General features: G+C 41.1%; 1 protein-coding gene across 1 annotated transcript in view; it reads left to right on the forward strand.

Annotated features, from left to right (window-relative positions):
- The window catches only part of ttc1 (tetratricopeptide repeat domain 1), a 33955-nt gene that overhangs the window by 631 nt on the left and 9380 nt on the right, over positions 1-23944 (forward strand). The window contains 8 exon segments of the mRNA XM_071533056.1: positions 392-472; positions 9884-10118; positions 10263-10391; positions 11332-11392; positions 20921-21033; positions 21806-21842; positions 22584-22664; positions 22667-22731. Of these exon segments, the coding sequence (XP_071389157.1) occupies positions 399-472; positions 9884-10118; positions 10263-10391; positions 11332-11392; positions 20921-21033; positions 21806-21842; positions 22584-22664; positions 22667-22731 (795 nt within the window). The 5' untranslated portion in view covers positions 392-398.

The raw sequence follows: 23944 nt of genomic DNA on the forward strand, positions 1-23944 counted from the left end.
AACATGTAAACTGCTTCAGTTAACCTGGACTAAGATCAATAAACATGTAAACTGCTTCAGTTAACCTGGACTAAGATCAATAAACATGTAAACTGCTTTAGTTAACCTGGACTAAGATCAATAAACATGTAAACTGCTTCAGTTAACCTGGACTAAGATCAATAAACATGTAAACTGCTTTAGTTAACCTGGACTAAGATCAATAAACATGTAAACTGCTTCAGTTAACCTGGACTAAGATCAATAAACATGTAAACTGCTTCAGTTAACCTGGACTAAGATCAATAAACATGTAAACTGCTTCAGTTAACCTGGACTAAGATCAATAAACATCTAAACTTAATAAATAAATACCAATAGATAAATAAAACATGTAAATGTTATTTTGCAGACATCAGATGGAAGAGAGTGAAGTGCTGAGACAGACGGAGGAAGAGGAGGATGGAGGTGATGAAGGTGGAGAGAACATCAGGTGAGTTCAGGTGAAGTTTACAGAGGAAAGACTCTCAGCCTGTTCCAGTCCAGAGACCAAACCACGACACCTGGACTACTGCGCTTAAAAAAAAAAAAAAAATCCACCAAGCTGATGCTGTTTCTGTGATTCTGCATCTTGACCCTCTGACTGAGCAGCAGAGCGTCACGATATTGAAAGAAACTGACATTGCAATATTTTTTTTTCTGCGATATGAAAAAATACAGGAATTTTCACCAAATGACATATTAGATAGAGCTATATAATAGCTCTATCAAGCCTTGTCCCTTTAAGAAGGAGGCATTGTGGGTAACCTGCAGGTGACGTAGCAGGAAGTGAGTGTGTTTTTAACCACAGCCAGAGTGAGCCGCAGGATGCTAAGTAAAGTTAGCATAGTTAGCAGGAAAAGAGCTTAGAACGTCACCGAGAGGCCGAGCGTTATGTTCTGCTGTACTGAAATAAAGTGCCAGCTCTCCACTGCAGAGTTGGCTAGCACGACACCGGCTACGAGCCGGGCTAAGCTAAAACAGGCTAGCACGACACCGGCTACGAGCCGGGCTAAGCTAAAACAGGCTAGCACGACACAGGCTACGAGCCGGGCTAAGCTAAAACAGGCTAGCACGACACCGGCTACGAGCCGGGCTAAGCTAAAACAGGCTAGCACGACACCGGCTACGAGCCGGGCTAAGCTAAAACAGGCTAGCACGACACAGGCTACGAGCCGGGCTAAGCTAAAACAGGCTAGCACGACACCGGCTACGAGCCGGGCTAAGCTAAAACAGGCTAGCACGACACAGGCTACGAGCCGGGCTAAGCTAAAACAGGCTAGCACGACACCGGCTACCAGCCGGGCTAAGCTAAAACAGGCTAGCACAGCACCAGAGGCTTCCCAGCTACGGTTCAGAGCCGTGAAAGCTGGAAAGATAACAAACTCTACTCTGATAACAAACCATTAAATCAGAGTAAATTATGTTCTATCAGACAGATTCTCTTGTAGATTACTCATGGAAAATGAGACTGTGCGAGTTTTCCTTTTGTATCAAGCAGCAAAAAAGTTGTAGCATGACGTGTTTGAGTTAATTTGCCTTGTGACTTTTGCTCATGCACACATCGCCATGACGATGCTGAAACGATTTATCTGCAGCATGCAGAGCGTTTCTCTGCTCCGCTCAGTGTGTTGGATCTTTTTTATCTGTGGCTGAACACACTTATCTAGTTCTGCTGATTGAAGTTGTTCTGTGAGGAACATGAAGTCCATGTAGGTTACTGATGTCGGTTTGTTTTGTTTTGGCGTCAAAACTGAGTTAGTCGCATGAAGCTTTTCTATGAGTGCCTGTTGACATGTGTGGTGTTATTTTTTGAAAATAACGATTTTTGAGTCTGTAATTTTTAAAACAAAAGGACCCATCTCCATTTAACTCAATGGATGCTGAAAACTTTGAAGCTCAGTATCTCAGAACTATCCTGAAGGCAGATAGAACCTTATAATTCTAAGCTCACGAAAATGTATATACATTTTATATGGCTGGAATACGCAACAGACCGCTGCGTAATCCGACAAAAATAAAAGCCATGCACATCTCCAGAGTTGCGGCTCTGATCCGGCTCCGCTCCAGACTGCGTATCTGATCCGACCTTCAAAACAAACGGACTGAAACTCAACCGGTGCAGAGAAGCTGCAGCAGTGCAGCGGAAAATACCATCAAATGAGCTTATTTTTATATTTGCTTATTTTTGCTTAAATTCCTTTATTTTAGCATCAGCATAAACAAAACACCAATGCGCATATCTTACAGCCGATGCCTGTAAAACAAGTTTGCTTGTTAATAAAGTGTCAGGTCAGTCAGGGAAACAAACTACATCTGCAGACCTCTTCCTGCACTCTCTGATCATTTGAGGTTGGCATCTCTGTTCCAGTCTGTCGTAAAGTCAGGGAAACACAAATAAATCAAGATGGCACTGAAACCCTGACCTCTGACCCCCTGACTTCTAACCTCTGACCCCTCTGTGACATGTCCACATGTCTAAATCCTGATTCACCGGTTGGACGTTACTGCTGAACCAATCAAATCTCCCGGCAGAGGAAAACATCATGATGTCACTAAGAGCCAAACTGACCTTCAGCAGGAAGTGAAACAGCGGCTGATCGATTATGCAGCTTCAGTTTACAGAATTGATCATTGATCATCATAGAATTTGTCAATATTGGATCTGCTTTGTTGGGTTAGAAGTAGAAGGAGGAGCAACAGATCACAGAATCACTGATTTGAGGTTTTATCATGGAGGAAGCGACACAACCAAAGTCACAGAGCTTTAAGAACAAGTCTTCTGGTTGGAAGTAGATCAGGTTTTCTTTATCCCAGACTGTCTACAGCAGAAATAATAGAACTCATTAGAGTCCTGTGTTGAACAGCTTGTGGAAACAGATCCCAGGTTTCATCCGGACAGATCAGTTGACGCTTTGCCGACTGACGCTGATCGGCTCGTACTTTTTAGAACATATGTTTGGCCGCTTTATTGATCTGGCAGTTGAAATGCTGATTGACCGATCACCTATTGAGAGCGTTGATCGGCCAGTTATGATCGGTGGCCGAGCGATCGGTGCACTCGTAGTCAAAATATGAATTTTGTCTGCAATTGGTGCGTGCGACATGTTTCTTTTTTGTTCTGCTCCCATGGTAGAGACATGTCATTTGGCAAAATGGCAGATATCAGCAGCAGCTTGTCACTAAGAAACCGATCGGCCAGATGGTGGCGCTGTCAGGATCAGGAAATCAATTGCACTGAAAATGTAAGTGATAGGAATGTGTTGTTTGGGTCTAAAGCAGTGTTTCCCCTCTATGCACCTAGCAGCGGTGTTACAGCGTTGCTAGGTGCTACATTTTTGCTTTGCTTTGTGAGCGCACAAAAATAAAATTTGAGAGATAGACCCGTATCAAAATACCGGTAGCCTACCTTGAAAAGCCGAAAAAAGTTTATGGCAGCTAGAGGTTGTACTTTGTATTTGTGTTATCCCCCCCACCCCCCCACCCCCACGCACTCTGGCCCTTTTGCCGTCTTCCTCGGACAGACGTTGAAGTTCAACTTTATTTTTTTGCCATTCTCTCACTCTCTTGGGATCAATGGAGAAATGTGTTGCTGCTGCTTCTCCTGAGTTTTGTTCAGCAAATTTGAAACTGACAGCTTGAATTTCAGGTCGTACTTTTTTCTCTGTGCCGCCATGGTGATCAGCAAATGTGACGTTTGAATGCAAGTAAAAAAAATAATAAAATAAACTGCTTTGCAGCATCAATGGCAACCGGCTTCTAATTGAGACCGGCCTTTATTTGTCAAGACGTGTAGCCACACCCGGCCAGTAAAAGGGACTCAGTATTTAATTGGGATTCAGCTTTTAATTGAAGTTTTACCGTAGTTATATATACATATATATATATATATATATAAAATATGGCAGACCCTGGTTGGAGGACCTGAGCGACCTTACAGTATTGTAGGGGATCAACAGCTCAGTTATATAGGCTGGTGCCAGGCCATGCAAAGCCTTAAAAATGCAAGGAGGCAAGAATCGGTGTTAAATGGGAGAACCACACCTGAGAACCACAGCATTTCCAGAAACACCAACCCATGTACGCAGCATATCAATAAGGATGGCATGATCAATAGTGTCAAAAGCTGCCGTCAAGTCTGGTAGCACCAAAACACCAAATTATCAGTACGCATGAGTATGTCATTACTGACTCTTACCAGAGCGGTTTTGTTACTGTGTTTTTGTCGAAAGCCAGACTGAAATTTATCAAAGATGTTATTTATGCCCTTCGACCACCTGCAGGAGCTTTTGGAGGTGAAGGGTAGCTCAGAGCCTGTAGTTGGATAAACGAGAAGGGTCAAGTCCAGGTTTTTTCAAAAGTGGCGGGATGCTAGCCCAGTAATGAGGAATACATCCGGAAGTGAGGCACTGATTTACAATAGAGAGTAGGCTAGTGCCAGTGACAGGTTTACATGAATACCTCTGAATGTTTACAGAAGCTAGATACTGTTTATCATGGTGCTTTGAGGTTTATTACTGGGTGTAAAGCTCTTACACACCACTATACGCTGTATGCCAGAGCTGGGTGGCCGTCTCTGTACATGTGCAGGCGTATCTGCTGGTACAGTTTCATTTATAAATCTATTATTGGAATGCTCCCATCTTACCTGTGTACCTACATGTCCAGAAACTTTGGACATTATGGTTTACTGCAGATGTCTGTTCCTCCTGTTTGAACTGAGCTGGGTAAAAAAGCCTTTAAATACTCAGCTCCGTCTACATGGAACACACTGCAGAATGATTTCAAACTGACTGATATGATTTCCTTTGGTGAGTTCTCTTCTATTTTGAAGGGTCTAGAAAGTAACTCTATTGGACAATGTTTAAGCACTGTTTAAATTATGTACTTGATTGATTGACTGTGCTGTGTAAGTGTTTTGTTTTTTGTGTTCTTGTAAGCAACTTTTATGTACATTTTGTGTCCATGCTGCCCTCTTGGCCAGGTCTCTGTTGCAAAAGAGATTTTTAATCTCAGTGAGACTTACCTGGTTAAATAAAGGTTAAATGAAATGAGAAAGACTTCTTTCAGAAATTTGGGAGAGATAATATCAAAGCAACTGGACGACAGGTGCATGTGAGATACCATATCAAAGAGAAACTGTAGGGAAATAGGCACAAAGTCAGTCAGCAGACTGGAACATGAGCCTGGTAGATCAGAAGAAGAGATGTTTGCTCTGATATCACTGATCTTGCCAACAAAAAATGATAAAGACTTTTCACAGTCAGAGGAAGAGGCAGAAACAACAGAAGGGTCTGGATTTACGAGATGATCAATGGTGTTGAATAGAAACCTGGGATTATGCTTGCTGGCAGTGATTAGTGCGGCAAAATAGGCAGCTCTGATTAAGCCTAGTCCATAGATCTTTCCTGTAGCGATGGACATTAAGCTTAGACTTTTTCCAGCGGCAGTGACTGGAACACAGACTGAAAAAGAATACATTTATGATCAGATACAAAATCAATCATACACAGAGCAAACATACAAAGTCACCACTACCAAGTCATCACTACCAAGTCACCATTACCAGGTTATCATTACCAAGTCATCACTACTGAGTCACCACTACCAGGTTATCACTACAAGTCACCACTACCAGGTTATCACTACCGAGTCATCACTACTGAGTCACCACTACCAGGTTATCACTACAAGTCACCACTACCAAGTCACCACTACCAGGTTATCACTACCGAGTCATCACTACCGAGTCACCACTACCAGGTTATCACTACCGAGTCACCACTACCTGGTTATCACTACCGAGTCATCACTACCGAGTCACCACTACCAGGTTATCACTACAAGTCACCACTACCAGGTTATCACTACAAGTCACCACTACCAAGTCACCACTACCAGGTTATCACTACAAGTCACCACTACCAAGTCACCACTACCAGGTTATCACTACAAGTCACCACTACCAAGTCACCACTACCAAGTCACCACTACCAGGTTATCACTACAAGTCACCACTACCAAGTCACCACTACCAGGTTATCATTACCAAGTCATCACTACCAAGTCACCACTACCAGGTTATCATTACCAAGTCATCACTACCGAGTCACCACTACCAGGTTATCACTACCGAGTCACCACTACCAGGTTATCACTACAAGTCACCACTACCAGGTTATCACTACCAAGTCACCACTTAACAGCCTTTATGTCCTCTGGTGATGTTTTCACTTTTATAGAAATTATCCCTGAGTACACTACTGTTATCTACTGTTATCTACTGTTATCTACTGCTACTGTTATCTACTGTTATCTACTGTTATCTACTGCTACTGTTATCTGCTGTTATCTACTGTTATCTACTGTTACTGTTATCTACTGTTATCTACTGTTATCTACTGCTACTGTTATCTGCTGTTATCTACTGTTATCTACTGTTACTGTTATCTACTGTTATCTACTGCTACTGTTATCTACTGTTATCTACTGTTATCTACTGCTACTGTTATCTGCTGTTATCTACTGTTATCTACTGTTACTGTTATCTACTGTTATCTGCTGCTACTGTTATCTACTGTTATCTACTGTTATCTACTGCTACTGTTATCTGCTGTTATCTACTGTTATCTACTGTTACTGTTATCTACTGTTATCTACTGCTACTGTTATCTACTGTTATCTACTGCTACTGTTTTCTACTGTTATCTACTGCTACTGTTATCTACTGTTATCTACTGCTACTGTTATCTACTGTTATCTACTGCTACTGTTATCTACTGTTATCTACTGCTACTGTTTTCTACTGTTATCTACTGCTGCTGTTATCTACTGTTATCTACTGTTATCTACTGCTACTGTTATCTACTGTTATCTACTGCTACTGTTATCTACTGATATCTACTGTTACTGTTATCTACTGTTATCTACTGTTATCTACTGTTATCTACTGTTACTGTTATCTACTGTTATCTACTGTTACTGTTATCTACTGTTATCTACTGCTACTGTTATCTACTGTTATCTACTGTTACTGTTATCTACTGTTATCTACTGTTATCTACTGTTATCTACTGATATCTACTGTTACTGTTATCTACTGTTATCTACTGCTACTGTTATCTACTGTTATCTGCTGTTATCTACTGTTATCTACTGTTATCTGCTGTTACTGTTATCTACTGTTACTGTTATAAACTGTTATCTAATGCTACTGTTATCTACTGTTATCTACTGTTACTGTTATCTAATGCTACTGTTATCTACTGTTATCTACTGTTACTGTTATCTACTGTTACTGTTATAAACTGTTATCTAATGCTACTGTTATCTACTGTTATCTACTGCTACTGTTATCTACTGTTATCTGCTGTTACTGTTATCTACTGTTACTGTTATAAACTGTTATCTAATGCTATTGTTATCTACTGTTATCTACTGTTACTGTTATCTACTGCTACTGTTATCTACTGTTATCTACTGCTACTGTTATCTACTGTTATCTACTGTTACTGTTATAAACTGTTATCTACTGTTACTGTTATAAACTGTTATCTAATGCTATTGTTATCTACTGTTATCTACTGTTACTGTTATAAACTGTTATCTACTGTTACTGTTATAAACTGTTATCTAATGCTATTGTTATCTACTGTTATCTACTGTTATCTACTGCTACTGTTATAAACTATTATCTAATGCTATTGTTATCTACTGTTATCTGCTGTTACTGTTATCTACTGCTATCTACTGTTATCTACTGTTATCTACTGCTACTGTTATCTAAAACAAGGCAGCTTTAATTGATCATATCTGGTCTATAAAATAAACAGCGGACAGCTTCACAACACATTGGAAGGTGCTTTCAGTTCCCGATGCACAGCTAACAGCTAACAGCTAACAGCTAACAGCTAACAGCTAACAATAATGTTCTGACCCTTTTCTTCCATCAGTTCAAAGTAATGCAAATATTCCCAAATTGTGAAATTTATTGTTGTGTCCGTTCTGAAGCGAGTCAGAGCCTCCAGCCTCCACCCAGCTGCTGCATCTGCTTTAATAACGCCATGTAACTGATTTTTTTTTTTACTTGCACTGATTGAAGATGTAACCATTTGAAAGGAAAATAGTAATATGGTTTATAAATATGATGACTGGGACTATCACCAGTCTGCAGAATAGCAACATGTTATTGTGTAACAGCTTTTCCAATGTTCTTTTTCCCTCTTTCTTTTTAAATAAGAAGTTTCATTCAAGTAAATCTATTTTCTTTATTCTGGTCTAGATAAATAGCATAGCTTGTCCACTCAGTGTACGTTTTAGTCTGCAGTCTACTCTGTGTTGTCGAACGGGCTTTCGGCTTTTACTGAGACAGATCAGGACCAGCAGCAGTGAGGCAGAGCGCCACCTGGAGGCGTTTTCTGCTCTCGTCAGGTTTACATGATTTGGGGAGCAGGTGTATTCTGATATTTTCTCATGGGTTGGATAGAGAAGCTTAACTTTTATTATGTTCATGCTTGATTCAAACATTTCAAATTAAATTGTTTCAATCTGTCTGCAAACTAACATTAGCTAGCGATGATTATCCAGGCTAAACAGCTGTGACATCATCGGTGGCGGTTCTGCCGCCCAGGAATTTTCCTTTTTAATTCCATCCTGTAATCTGTCTGTTTATTACTTATTTATTGTTATTTATTGCTTGTTCTACAAATGTATGGTCTTCCAGTACTGTTGATTAATGTTTAGTTTGAGCTCCATAATGTTGCCATGACAACTGAGCCAGCGATGGGGTCAAAGTTCAATTCAATTTAAGTCTCAGCGATGGGCACCACGACCATCGTAACGATGACAGATCGCCTGCCGCTGGAAGTATAAACATGTCTTTGCGTCCGGCCATAAAATATGATCATCGCCGTGGCGACGATCAGAAATCGCTGTACTATAAACTGCCTTTAAAGCCGCTTTACATGTTAAACAGCTGAAATGTAGTTGGGTTTAGTTCAGTTCCAGCTCCGCTCCTGGTTTCCTGTCCTACCAGCCAGGTGACTGGATGAATCTGTCCCTCGCCCCAAAGAGACGCCAGGTGGCGTTACCAGCGTCCCAAACCCTTCGAGACAAAACGACCTGCCAAGCTTCATGTCTGTGTTTGATTTCCAAACGGCTTTGTGACTCAAACCTTCACTCTTCCTCCAGATCTGAGATCAGGTAGAAAGTGACTGTAATGACTTGCCTGTCCTGTGACTCAAATGACTCGACTGTCATGTTGCTCATGACACACCTTCAATCTTCCTCCAGATCTGAGATCAGGTAGAAATTCCATCAAAGTTCCAATAAAGTCTTTAGTTTTCCCAAAACGCAGCTTTCAGGAGCTGGGAGCTAAAGCTAAAGCTAGGTCACTGATTGATTCTACGCTGCTGCATGCACAGGTCATGTAGCCCTTCAAAATAAAAGTCCCATGTAATATACCAAAACCTGGAAGGTTGCGCTAGATACTTTGTGGGCTAAGGAGCAAGTTCTGGGAGTAAAGTTTATATTTTGTGTAAAACAGAACTCGGCCTTTACCGCCAGCATTCAGGAGGTCTTAACTGCGTTGGCGTTAACTTTCTGCTCCGAAATATATGTAGATAACTTCATTTAAATATGCATGAACAGCAAAGGTGCAGTGTGTCGCTCTTTTGTTGGCGGCAAAATGAAACACATGGCACCTATGTGACATCACTGCAGTTATTAACTGGACAACAAGCAGCTTCATAACTTTGCACCAGGAATTCAAGCTGCTTCTTCTGTTGCTTTCTCTTCTTCTTCTGCTTCTTCTTCACATTATCATTATTATTATTATTAACTTTGTCATTTGTATTTTGTCATGCAGCCTTGATATGAACGTCCAACGAGACGACCAAAGGAGCAGCAGTGCAGCTGCAACACCCAGCGGCCAGGAGGAGGAGGAGGAGCAGGAGCAGAAGGAGGAGGAGCAGGAGCAGGAGCAGGAGCAGAAGGAGGAGGAGCAGGACGACTTCTATGACTGCCAGGAGACACTGGAGGCTCCAGACCACCGAAGGGAGGAGAGGAAGAAAGGAGCAGAAGAGGAGAAAACCCAACAGGAAGTAGGAGTGTCAAAAGACAATAATCTTCACATGAAGACAGATAGACGGACTGACAGAGGGAGAGGAGAGGAGAACACTGAGATGGGAGGAGGTGGAGGAGAAGGTGGAGGAGAAGGTGGAGGAGGTGGACAGGAGGAGGCGCAGTGGGACAGGCTGGAGGATGGAGGGATGGATTCAGATGCAGAGATGAAAGAGGAGGAGAACCGAGCTCCAGAGTTTGATGATGACTACCTAAGGGAGGTGGAGAAGGAGCTGACGGAGGAGGAGAAGGAGGTGAGGAGCTGAACCCTAACCCAGAGCAGTAACGTATCAAGGTACTGGGCAGTATCCATAGTACTGCCGTACTGTCATGGGACTCTTAACGACTTGACTGTCATGTGACTCATAACGACTCTCTCTCATTTGACTCTAACGACTCGACTGTCACGTGACTAACGACTCTCTCATGTGACTCTAACGACTCGACTCACATGACTAACGACTCTCTCATGTGACTCTAACGACTCGACTCACGTGACTAACGACTCTCTCATGTGACTAACGACTCGACTCACGTGACTAACGACTCTCATGTGACTCTAACGACTCGACTCACGTGACTAACGACTCTCTCATGTGACTCTAACGACTCTCTCATGTGACTAACGACTCGACTGTCACGTGACTAACGACTCTCTCATGTGACTCTAACGACTCTCTCATGTGACTAACGACTCGACTGTCATGTGACTAACGACTCTCTCTCATGTGACTCTAACGACTCGACTGTCATGTGACTAACGACTCTCATGTGACTAACGACTCGACTCACGTGACTAACGACTCTCTCATGTGACTCTTAACGACTCGACTGTCACGTGACTAACGACTCTCTCTCATGTGACTCTAACGACTCGACTGTCATGTGACTAACGACTCTCATGTGACTAACGACTCGACTGTCACGTGACTAACGACTCTCTCTCATGTGACTCTAACGACTCGACTGTCATGTGACTAACGACTCTCATGTGACTCTAATGACTCGACTGTCACGTGACTAACGACTCTCTCTCATGTGACTCTAACGACTCGACTCTCACGTGACTAACGACTCTCTCTCATGTGACTCTAAGGACTCGACTGTCATGTGACTCTAACGACTCTCTCTCATGTGACTCTTAACGACTCGGCTGTCCTGTGTGTAATCGTCGTGTCTGTGTGTGTCTCTTAGAGTCGCAGGCAGGAGAGTTTGGCTCTGAAGGAGGAAGGCAACAGTCAGTTCAAAGCGGGTGGTGAGTTTGTGTTTATGTATACTACATATTTACTACATACATACTACATACTTACTACATACATACTACATACTACATATTTACTACATAAATACTACATATTTATTACATACATACTACATAATTTACTAAATACATACTACAAATTTATTACATACTACATATTTATTACATACATACTACATATTTACTACATACATACTACATATTTATTACATACATACTACATATTTATTACATACATACTACATATTTATTACATACATACTACATATTTATTACATACATACTACATACAGACTACATACAGACTACACACAGACTACATACAGACTACATACATACATACTACATACAGACTACATATTTACTACATGCAGACTACATACAGACTACATATTTACCACATACAGACTACATACAGACTACATATTTACTACATGCAGACTACATACATACTACATATTTACCACATACAGACTACATATTTACCACATACAGACTACATACATACATACTACATACAGACTACATATTTACTACATGCAGACTACACATTTACTACATACAGACTACATATTTACTAAAAACAGACTACATATTTACTACACGTTTACTACATACAGACTACCTTTTTACTACATGCAGACTACACATTTACCACATACAGACTACATATTTTTTCGGAATTTGACTTCCGGTTTCACGCGATTCCTCCCTGCTAGTGTCTACTTGGCGTATCATTCATTTTTATCCTTCTCATTTTTCCTTTTAATTTGTTCCATTTAATCTGTAAGCTTTATACTCATAGCTTTATACTATCTGTAAGCATCATAGCTTCTGGTAGCCGCTAGCATAGCCCAAGCACCCTCTGCTAGATAGCCTTTCGCCTAAGGTTACTCAGTCTAGCTCTGTATAATAGCTTCTGGTAGCTGCTAGCATATCCTAAACCCCTAGCCTCAGCTAAGCAGTTAGATACGACAGGCACTCCAGATAGTTTACAGTCCGGGCTGGCTAGCAGGCCTGCTAGTGTTAGCGTTAGCCCGAGCCCAAGCATTAGTCATGACCCCCAGATAGCGTAGCCCCGTCGGCAATGGGTGATGACTTTATCCCGGTCCCAATGCGTCAGAACACCCGCATGAGCCAGCCGTCTGTTGTGTGGCCAGATTTTCAACCGTCATTCCCAGTTGAAAATCGTTTTGCTCCACTTGGTAGTCTGTGGCCGGCCTGCTGCCCCGGCTCCTCGGCCCCGCGCTAAACCACGCACCCTAGTTATTGGAGACTCCATTACCCCCAACATCCCAACATTAGGCTAGAAGCGCCAGCCAAAATAGTCTGTCTACCAGGGGCCAGAGTTCCCGACATAGAGGCTACCCTTAGGGTGCTGGCCCTTGATAACATGGAAAAATTGTGTCTATATATGCTGTCCCTCTCTATCCTTAAGAAAAGGCTAAAGACCCAGCTCTTTAGCGAATACCTCCTTTCATAAAAAAAAAGAAAAAAAAAAAAGATTTGATGCACTCTATGCATTACCTCATAGCACTGCCTTGTAGCACTCCCTCGTAGCACCTATGTCCTGTTGGACCAGAACTTAGCTTGTTGCACTGTCTCGTAGCACCTTTGTCCTGTTGGACCAGAACTTAGCTCTATAGCACTTACTCTCGTTGTTCTCTCCTATCTAGAAACTTGCTTGTGTTGTATGCAAATCTCATGTGTAAGTCGCTTTGGATAAAAGCGTCTGCCAAATGTGAAATTGAAATTGTAAATTGTAATTGTGCGCCACTCTGCCTGCAGGTGTCACTGCAGGCTGGTTGTATGTAAGATTCTACTTCCTCTGTTAGCTCCACCCCCAAGTAAGTATAAATACTGATTGGTGTCTAGTGTCCGGTGAGAGAGATTTATTTAGTTACTAAGGCAATGGTCTTCTCCCGTGCACGTAAAATAAAGCATAATCAACAGCTGTCCACTGAGTGGTTCTTGAAGGGTTCCATGACACCACCAATAATGCTAGGATGAAACGATCTGAGGTCACTAAGCACAGCATAGACAGGACATGTGACCTCGCCAGCAAGATGAGTCAGCATCGTCTCTGGTCCCCTTCCTGTGACTCTTAATGATGATATTTACAGTAGACTAGTCGCCCTAAATCATTGGCTGGCCAAATACTGTGAGCAACAGGGTTTCATGTTCTTAGATAACTGGCCCTCCTTCTGGGGTAAACCTGGCATGCTTAAAGCAGATGGCATACACCCTACTGGGTCAGGTGCCCACATTTTGTCTAAGAACATGGACAGGTGCTTGAAACCAGCATGATACATTCCCCTAAGGCATGCTGGGTCGCAGGCTGTTAGACAGCCTACTAGGCATACACTTATGCCGCTTTTCCACCGCATGGTAGCGGCTCAACTCGCCTCGCCTCTACTCGCCTTTTTTGGTTTTCCATTGGGCAAGTACCAGGTACCATATTACCAGGTACCAGGTACCATATTACCTGGTACCATATTACCAGGTACTAGGTACCATATTACCTGGTCGAGGTTCCAAGCGAGCTGAGGCGATACCAAAAGGTGACGTGAAAACACTGCAGACGACTGATTGGTCAGAGAGAATCGTCATCATTGTGCGACACTGGACATATATGCTAACGTTAGCTACCAGGTTAGCTAACCCTCTTGCAGTCTGTTGTCTCGCTGCCTTCAGCCTCTTCTGAAATAAAATCTGTCTCCTTGCTGTGACTAACAGCCACATACAGAAAATCAAGAACACCCTTCCCAATCCCTGCGATATCTTCCATTGTTGCTGTGTGTGTCACGTTGAAGATGACGTCACAGCAGTTTCATGCGGCGTCGCTATGACGACCAGTTGTGGGGGGGCACATTGAGGGGTTACTATTTGCAGTGGAAAACCAAGTGGTACTACCAAAAGCGAATAGAGTCGAGGCGAGTTGAGCCGGTACCATGCGGTGGAAAAGCGGCTTTAGTGTGGGTTTGGAGTCTGACAGCTCAGATGCATAGTGTATCTAATTATGATTGTGTCCCTCTCTCACCGTTCCACCATTCGTCATCGTCGAGTCAAACATGCTCAGAATAACCTTATTCATATCGACCCATCTGGCAGCAGCATTGCCTCAACAACAAACTGTATAATGTTCTCGCAAATCGGTGCTGTATCCTTTCACCGTCTCTCCTCGCGTCGTCCTCGTCCGCCTCCCGGAACAAAACGCAGTAACCTAATTGAGATTAAACCTATTCGCAATGTTATTGAGCGTCCCACAGCTATTAGTAACCAGTGTTGGGAATAACGTTGGGAATAACATGTTACAAAGTAACCACTACTTTTGGCGGTAACTAGTAATGTAACTAATTACTTTTTCAAATTAAATAACGCAATTACATTTACTGAAATTTAAATGGGCTTGTTACTCGTTACTTTACGTGAAAATAGCGGACAACAGAGGATTATCCGGATTATGATCATCCGACTTTACGGTGGCGCAAGTGAATCAAAAGACGACCGGTCCGGTAACTTAGCCACACAATGGCCGACAGTTCAGGCGCGAGCTTACTGCGATGCTGCGATAGCAAATCCATCAATGATATCCTCCTCCTGAGAGCTGGACTCGCGTCTTTTCCTCCAGGGGGGGGCGAGGGGCTCTGGCGGCGGCTGCGGGGGGCGGAGCCTTTTTGCCGGGCAGGGAGGCGGCGTCCCTCCCCGGACCGTCCCTCCCTGTCGGAGCAGGAGGAGTCGGGGTCGGTGCTGCGGGCGTCTCTGCTCCCTGCCTCCCCCAACCTCCCCTTTCCCATCCATGTTGTTATAAAAGGGTTGCAATGTCAGAAAAGATGTGTGTATGTGTGTGTGTGTGTGTGTGTGTGTGTGTGTGTGTATCACTCCACAGTGTATGCTCGCCTAAATAGTCGCTGCACCCTCTAATAACAAATACACACTGGACTGAGAATTGTAGCCTGCCCTATAACGAGAAGATAGGGGTGTGTATGTGTGTGTGTGTGTGTGTGTGTGTGTGTGAATAAAAACGCAAATATAGGCTAATACCACTCAATGACCTTGAATATAAGCCTCCCCAATAAGCGAATGTTCAAGTATCCCATGCAGGTACAGTGATAGATAAAATTTGACAGTTGTTTTGTCCCACACTGCCACAGCAACATTAAAATAATATAGCTATGTGTGCATTAATAAGAGAATTGAAGCAGACATTTAAAAGTAACGCAAAAGTTACTTTCCCTAGTAACTAATTAATTTTATTATGCAGTAATTGGTAAAGTAATTCAATTACTTTTTGAGAGAGGTAACTAGTAACTGTAACTAATTACTAATTTTCAGTACTAATTACTAATTTTCAGTAACTTGCCCAACACTGTTAGTAACACAAAGCGCGTACGACTCGGATTCATTAATATCAGATCACTCGCTAACAAAGCCCTGCTGATCAATGACTTAATTAAAGAACATAGTATTGACATAATGAGATTATGTGAAACCTGGCTTAAGCCAAATGGCGTTCTTGCATTAAATGAAGCTTCCCCCTCTAATTTTACCAATTCGCATGTCGGACTTCTAAGAAAGGTGGGGGCGTTGGCCTACCTAATCTTTAATTCGAGTCTGAACCTTTTACCCAATCTAAATAATAAACTCTCATCTTGTGAGATGCTCACTATGCGCCCTTTTACTCCAGTTAGCGTCGGCCATAATCACTCTGGTATCCTGCCACTGCCTTTCTACTAATTATCCTTTATTTCCTCTCCGACCTTGTAACTCATGAGGACAACATCTTAATTATCTGTGATTTCAATATTAATCTAAATTGTAAAACTGATCCACTTAGCAAAGCTTTCTCGTCCCTAATTGACACTTCTAGCTTTACTCATGAACAGACCCATTCTAACTGCAAAACTCTTGATCTGGTCCTCGCTTGTGGTATTAACGTTTCAGATTTAGTAGTTTTGGCATATCCACCAGCATTATCAGACCATTACCTCATTAAATTTCAAATTGAACTGTCCTGTCGGCATTCAAATCTAGTTGATACTTATAGCATCCGCCGTATTGATTCTTCCACGACGACAAAACTCGTTGTTCTCCTACCTAACACTCTTGCCTCTCTCCCTGAACAAATCAGCTCCCTCGACGAGTTCACAGATAATTAGAATTCCATTCTGCTTGACTCGCTTGACTCTCTTGTGCCCTTACTCACGCCCCTCTTTCCCCAAAGAGTGAACCTAGAATCAACATTTGCTGGATATTGGTGTGGCCAAGGGGAGAGAGGTCCAGCCAAAATGTTTAATTTGCTGCCACATTTTCAAGCTAGATATGACAATTAGGTTGGAGGAGCACTGTCTGGGCTTTAGAGGAATACTGTAGCATGTTAAAGCTCTTAAGGAAGAATACTGGGGTGGGTAATGTAGATGCTTCGGTAGGTAAAACCTGAAGAAGAAAGGCTAAATGGCAGATCAGACTGAGGTATGCCATCGGCAAGCAATACGGAAACATTCTTCCCTATGTTCAGCCTATATGCCGAGAAAGTTCCAAAAGTCATGAAGATGTCTAGAAAATGTGGAACAGATCTTGCTGGGTCTGATATAGACCCAGCAAGATCCAACATAGAGGAGTAAATCGTCTGCATAAAGAGAGACTGAGTTCAACTTCTCTGTTTCTAATGCCTGAGAAAAGCTTATTTGACCTTAGTGCTATGAACAACGGCTCAATAGCAAAGATGAACTCCTTTTATAGAAATGCCTTTTTATAATTGTTGTGATTTTTATTGCTTATTTTCTTTTTGTCTTTTATTGATTATGCTTTTATTTGGCTTTGTTCTGTTGTTTTAACATTTACTTGCTTTTATTAGTTTTGGTCATATTGCTGTTTTTTGTTTGTCTTTCCTGTGCTTCTGCGTTATTTTATTACCTGTTTTACTTCCTTGTCTCTGTAAAGCACTTTGTAACTTATATAAAGACTATTAGTATTATTATTACATACAGACTTCATACAGATTATACCAGACTACATACTGACTACATACAGACTACATACAGACTTAATACGGACTAGATACAGACTATATTTAACAGTACATATGGAGAGCAGCAGTGTTTCCTCTATATATATTCTAATGTGGCAGCTGGCCACAGTAAGATCATGACCCACGATTCCAAAAATATTTTCAAAATAATTGTATTTTTGCCGAAAATGGTTTCTCTAAGTAGGTGAGGCTATTGTGCAGTCAGGACTGTGAGGCAGGTGACTGGCAGTGCGCCTCGCCTTTCTTCATCTCTCCTCAGGATGGCCTCACTCGGGTCCTCACTCGGGTCCTCACTCAGTCAGCAGCCAGAGTGACAGGTCTGAGAACAAGGTAACCTAGTGTTGACTGTAGCTTAACTCAACATGAGTATTGTTAAATCTCCCTTGGTTGATGGCAAAAAACATCCATAATAAGATGCTAATACATACAGAACAGGGAAACGGTTTTGAACTGCCAGTCAGAATAAAGTCTCTCTGTGACGCCACTAATCAAACGCTGTTACTTCAGGTCTTCAGTTAGTTTTGCTAACTTCCTTACAGTCAGGATTAGCTGGTAGCAACTTTTGGGATAGCCAGCAAAACTTAATGTTTTTTAAACCAAAGACTCTACTGTAGGTCACGTTTCCTCTCATTAGACCTTTTAGGCTAAATCAGATAAAACAACATTTCCCTGCTAATCTTTCAGATTAGTTTATTGAGGTATTTCTCCAGGAGAAAGGCAGGACATGAGGAGGAGGAGAGTCAGGTCAAGTTGGACAAGAACTAGGAAGTGAAAGGATAAGAGAGCAAAGACGGAGAGAGGAGATAGGAGAGGAAGAGAGGAGAGAAGAAGAAGAGTTGAGGAGGAAACAGGAAATGGAGAGGCTGTCAGGATCCAACCCCTGGCTTTACAGCACGTCAGATGGTGAATCTCTTAAGGATCATCCAGTACTGTAACATGTTATACTACCACTTGTACGATAAAAATGTTTTGAAGTCAAACCTCTCTTCAAAAATTATCTAACATGGTATGGGTCCACATCTTACACCACCAGTTAGAAAAAAATATAGGGCAAACACTGGAGACTAGACTATACATATCAGTCTGTATATAGACTCTATACATATCAGTCTACATATAGACTCTACACATATCAGTCTGTATATAGACTCTATACATATCAGTCTACATATAGACTCTACACATATCAGACTACATATAGACTCTATACATATCAGTCTGCATATAGACTCTATACATATCAGTCTACATATAGACTCTACACATATCAGACTACATATAGACTCTATACATATCAGTCTACATATAGACTCTACACATATCAGACTACATATAGACTCTACACATATCAGTCTACATATAGACTCTATATCAGTCTACATATAGACTCTATACATATCAGTCTGTATATAGACTCTATACATATCAGTCTGCATATAGACTCTACACATATCAGTCTGTATATAGACTCTATACATATCAGTCTGTATATAGACTCTACACATATCAGTCTACATATAGACTCTATATCAGTCTACATATAGACTCTATACATATCAGTCTGTATATAGACTCTATACATATCAGTCTGCATATAGACTCTATATCAGTCTACATATAGACTCTATACATATCAGTCTGTATATAGACTCTATACATATCAGTCTGCATATAGACTCTACACATATCAGTCTGCATATAGACTCTATATCAGTCTACATATAGACTACACATATCAGTCTGCATATAGACTCTATACATATCAGTCTGTATATAGACTCTATACATATCAGTCTGCATATAGACTCTATACATATCAGTCTGCATATAGACTCTATACATATCAGTCTGCATATAGACTCTATACATATCAGTCTGTATATAGACTCTATACATATCAGTCTGCATATAGACTCTACACATATCAGTCTGCATATAGACTCTATACATATCAGTCTGCATATAGACTCTACACATATCAGACTACATATAGACTCTACACATATCAGTCTACATATAGACTCTATCAGTCTACATATAGACTCTATACATATCAGTCTGTATATAGACTCTATACATATCAGTCTGCATATAGACTCTACACATATCAGTCTGTATATAGACTCTATACATATCAGTCTGTATATAGAATCTATACATATCAGTCTACATATAGACTCTACACATATCAGTCTGTATATAGACTATACATATCAGTCTGTATATAGACTATACATATCGGTCTACATATAGACTATATCAGTCTACATATAGACTCTACACATATCAGTCTACATATAGACTTTATATCAGTCTACATATAGACTCTATACATATCAGTCTGCATATAGACTCTACACATATCAGACTGCATATAGACTCTACACATATCAGTCTACATATAGACTCTACACATATCAGTCTGCATATAGACTCTATACATATCAGTCTGTATATAGACTATACATATCAGTCTACATATAGACTCTATATCAGTCTACATATAGACTCTACACATATCAGTCTGCATATAGACTCTATACATATCAGTCTGTATATAGACTCTATACATATCAGTCTGCATATAGACTCTATACATATCAGTCTGCATATAGACTACACATATCAGTCTGTATATAGACTCTATTCATATCAGTCTACATATAGACTCTACACATATCAGTCTGTATATAGACTCTATACATATCAGTCTGCATATAGACTCTATACATATCAGTCTGCATATAGACTCTACACATATCAGTCTGCATATAGAGTCTATACATATCAGTCTGCATATAGACTCTACACATATCAGTCTGCATATAGAGTCTATACATATCAGTCTGTATATAGACTCTATACATATCAGTCTGTATATAGACTCTACACATATCAGTCTACATATAGACTCTATATCAGTCTACATATAGACTCTATACATATCAGTCTGTATATAGACTCTATACATATCAGTCTGCATATAGACTCTACACATATCAGTCTGCATATAGACTCTATACATATCAGTCTGTATATAGACTATACATATCAGTCTGTATATAGACTATACATATCAGTCTACATATAGACTCTATATCAGTCTACATATAGACTACACATATCAGTCTGCATATAGACTCTATACATATCAGTCTGTATATAGACTCTATACATATCAGTCTGCATATAGACTCTATACATATCAGTCTGCATATAGACTCTACACATATCAGTCTACATATAGACTCTATATCAGTCTACATATAGACTCTACACATATCAGTCTACATATAGACTCTATATCAGTCTACATATAGACTCTATACATATCAGTCTACATATAGACTCTATACATATCAGACTACATATAGACTCTATATCAGTCTACATATAGACTCTACACATATCAGACTACATATAGACAGTAGAACATATGCATAAACTGTACACATCTCTCTTAATATCATGTGACCATGTGTTCCCTGCAGAGTGGTTGGAGGCGGAGCGAAGCTACACAGAGGCTTTGGTTTCCTGTCCAGTGTGTTTCAGCAGAGAGAGAGCGGTGCTGTTCTCCAACCGTGCTGCAGCACGACTCCACCTGGTTAGTTTACTTTAGTTTACTTTAGTTTAGTTTACTTTAGTTTAGTTCAGTTTAATGCATGAATCACATCGTTCTGAAAGATTATATAATTGATGGAGATGGTGGCAGTTCACTGAAAAATGGTGACGGTTATTTGCTTGGTAACTATTCTTCCTGCAGGAGGCGCTCTGCACCACATGACTGAGTCAGTCCAGTAGAAACTACATTACACTCCTCCCTCTATAATACGAATGCTGTCTGGACAGGAACAGTGATTTTCTACCAGGGAAAAGTTCCAGCTGAACCACAAATGTCCCCAGATTTGACCTTAATTCAGAATCTACATCTACTGATCCTCTTCCTAAGAAACACAGAAAATAAACTGGATCAATATTGGCTCAGTGTTTGGCAAATGGAGTAAAAACTTAAAGTCAAGAGTTAAAAGTTAAAAAAAAGTAGAGCTAGCTAGTCTTGCTGCAATAGTCATGAACTTTTTGCATATTTGCAAATATCAGCGCTGGTTTTCCTCCTTCATTCATTTTTGTATGAAAAACAAAATCATCACAGGAAACATGAAGCCAAACTTTGTTTTCTCCTTATTTCATTGAGCTGAGTCGAGTGTTTTCATGTCAGTGCTGCATTAATGTTAATGTTAAAAAATCAAATTACATTCAACATGCAGTGTAAAATCTGTCTGTCTGTCTGTCTGTCTCCCTGTCTGTCTGTCTGTCTGTCTGTCTGTCTGTTTGCCTGTCTGTCTATCTGTCTCCCTGTCTATCTGTCTCTCTACCAGGACCTAAAGGACCAGGCCATTGCAGACTGCTCCAGAGGTGAGTGTGTGTGTGTGTGTGTGTGTGTGTGTGTGTGTGTGTGTGTGTGTGTGTGTGTGTGAGAGAGAGTTATTGTCAAACTGTTGAACCGCTGTCTGTTTGTCTGGAAGAGATCGATATTTTGGTTCAAGTTCATGAAATAAACTTGTTTGAATATTATAACTTCTATATTTATCTGAGTATGATCTGCTGTATTTATAAATACATTTTTATATTTTGTGTGTGTGTGTGTGTGTGTGTGTGTGTGTGTGTGTGTGTGTGTGTGTCAGCTGTCTGTTGACACAGACTCTTTTGGAAGTGAGTTTGGTTGTAGAATGTGGTTTTCACTACAGACTGTGGGGCTGGCAGAGGATTGAACACACACACACACACACACACACACACACACACACACACACACACACCACACACCTCCAGTTAGCAAAAATAAGGGTGAAACGGTTCCCAAAAAATATCCGTACCGTTCGGTTCGCCGGTCGGACCAAAACAACTTTTAAATCTGTCAGTGAGTTCAGAGCGAAGAGCAAAACACCGGGGGAAGTGATGTGATCTGATGTGATCTGATGTGATCTGAAGTGATCTGATGTGATCTGAAGTGATCTGATATGATCTGATGTGATTTTATCTTCAGTCGATCCCAACTGACTGCAGGCAGAAGTTTGGTTTCATGTCTCTGGCGGTGTCGGTGTTGATCGATTGACCGATTGATCGATTGACCGATTGATCCCTGTCTGTCTGCAGCCATAGAGCTGAACCCAGACTACGTCCGCGCCATCCTGAGGAGGGCGGAGCTTTATGAGAAGACGGAGAAGCTGGATGAAGCTCTGAAGACTTCCAGAAGGTTCTGGAGAAAGATCCTGGGCAGCAGACGGCCAGACTGGCCTGCATGGTCCGTACCTCTCACCTTCTGATCGCCAATCAATACAATGATCAGCTGTCTGAACAGAGATCACAGACTTCGTCTGAGCCGCTTTCTGATTGGCTGATCCAGCTAGACGCTCCTGTCTGCTGTAGCAAGCCACCGCTAAAATACACACAAATAACACACTGTCAGGAGGAAATACACACAAAATACACAGTCAGGAGGAAATACACACAAAATACACACTGTCAGGAGGAAATACACAAAAATACACACTGTCAGGAGGAAATACACACAAAATACACAATGTCAGGAGGAAATACACACAAAATACACAGTCAGGAGGAATACACACAAAATACACTGTCAGGAGGAAATACACACAAAATACACACTGTCAGGAGGAAATACACACAAAATACACAGTCAGGAGGAAATACACACAAAATACACACTGTCAGGAGGAAATACACACAAAATACACAGTCAGAGGAAATACACACAAAATACACAGTCAGGAGGAAATACACACAAAATACACAGTCAGGAGGAAATACACACAAAATACACACTGTCAGGAGGAAATACACACAAAATACACAGTCAGGAGGAAATACACACAAAATACACACAGTCAGGAGGAAATACACACAAAATACACACTGTCCAGGAGGAAATACACACAAAATACACACAGGAGGAAATACACACAAAATACACACTGTCAGGAGGAAATACACACAAAATACACACTGTCAGGAGGAAATACACACAAAATACACTGTCAGGAGGAAATACACACAAAATACACACTGTCAGGAGGAAATACACACAAAATACACACTGTCAGGAGGAAATACACACAAAATACACAGTCAGGAGGAAATACACACAAAATACACAGTCAGGAGGAAATACACACAAAATACACAGTCAGGAGGAAATACACACAAAATACACACAGTCAGGAGGAAATACACACAAAATACACAGTCAGGAGGAAATACACACAAAATACACACTGTCAGGAGGAAATACACACAAAATACACAGTCAGGAGGAAATACACACAAAATACACAGTCAGGAGGAAATACACACAAAATACACACAGTCAGGAGGAAATACACACAAAATACACACTGTCAGGAGGAAATACACACAAAATACACAGTCAGGAGGAAATACACACAAAATACACAGTCAGGAGGAAATACACACAAAATACACTGTCAGGAGGA

This window comes from Centroberyx affinis, unplaced genomic scaffold (assembly GCF_046629955.1).
Source record: "Centroberyx affinis isolate AG114_WGS23_722 - 3 ecotype Tasmania unplaced genomic scaffold, CSIRO-AGI_Caff_v1 ptg002314l_1, whole genome shotgun sequence".
Taxonomy (NCBI): Eukaryota; Metazoa; Chordata; class Actinopteri; order Beryciformes; family Berycidae; genus Centroberyx; species Centroberyx affinis.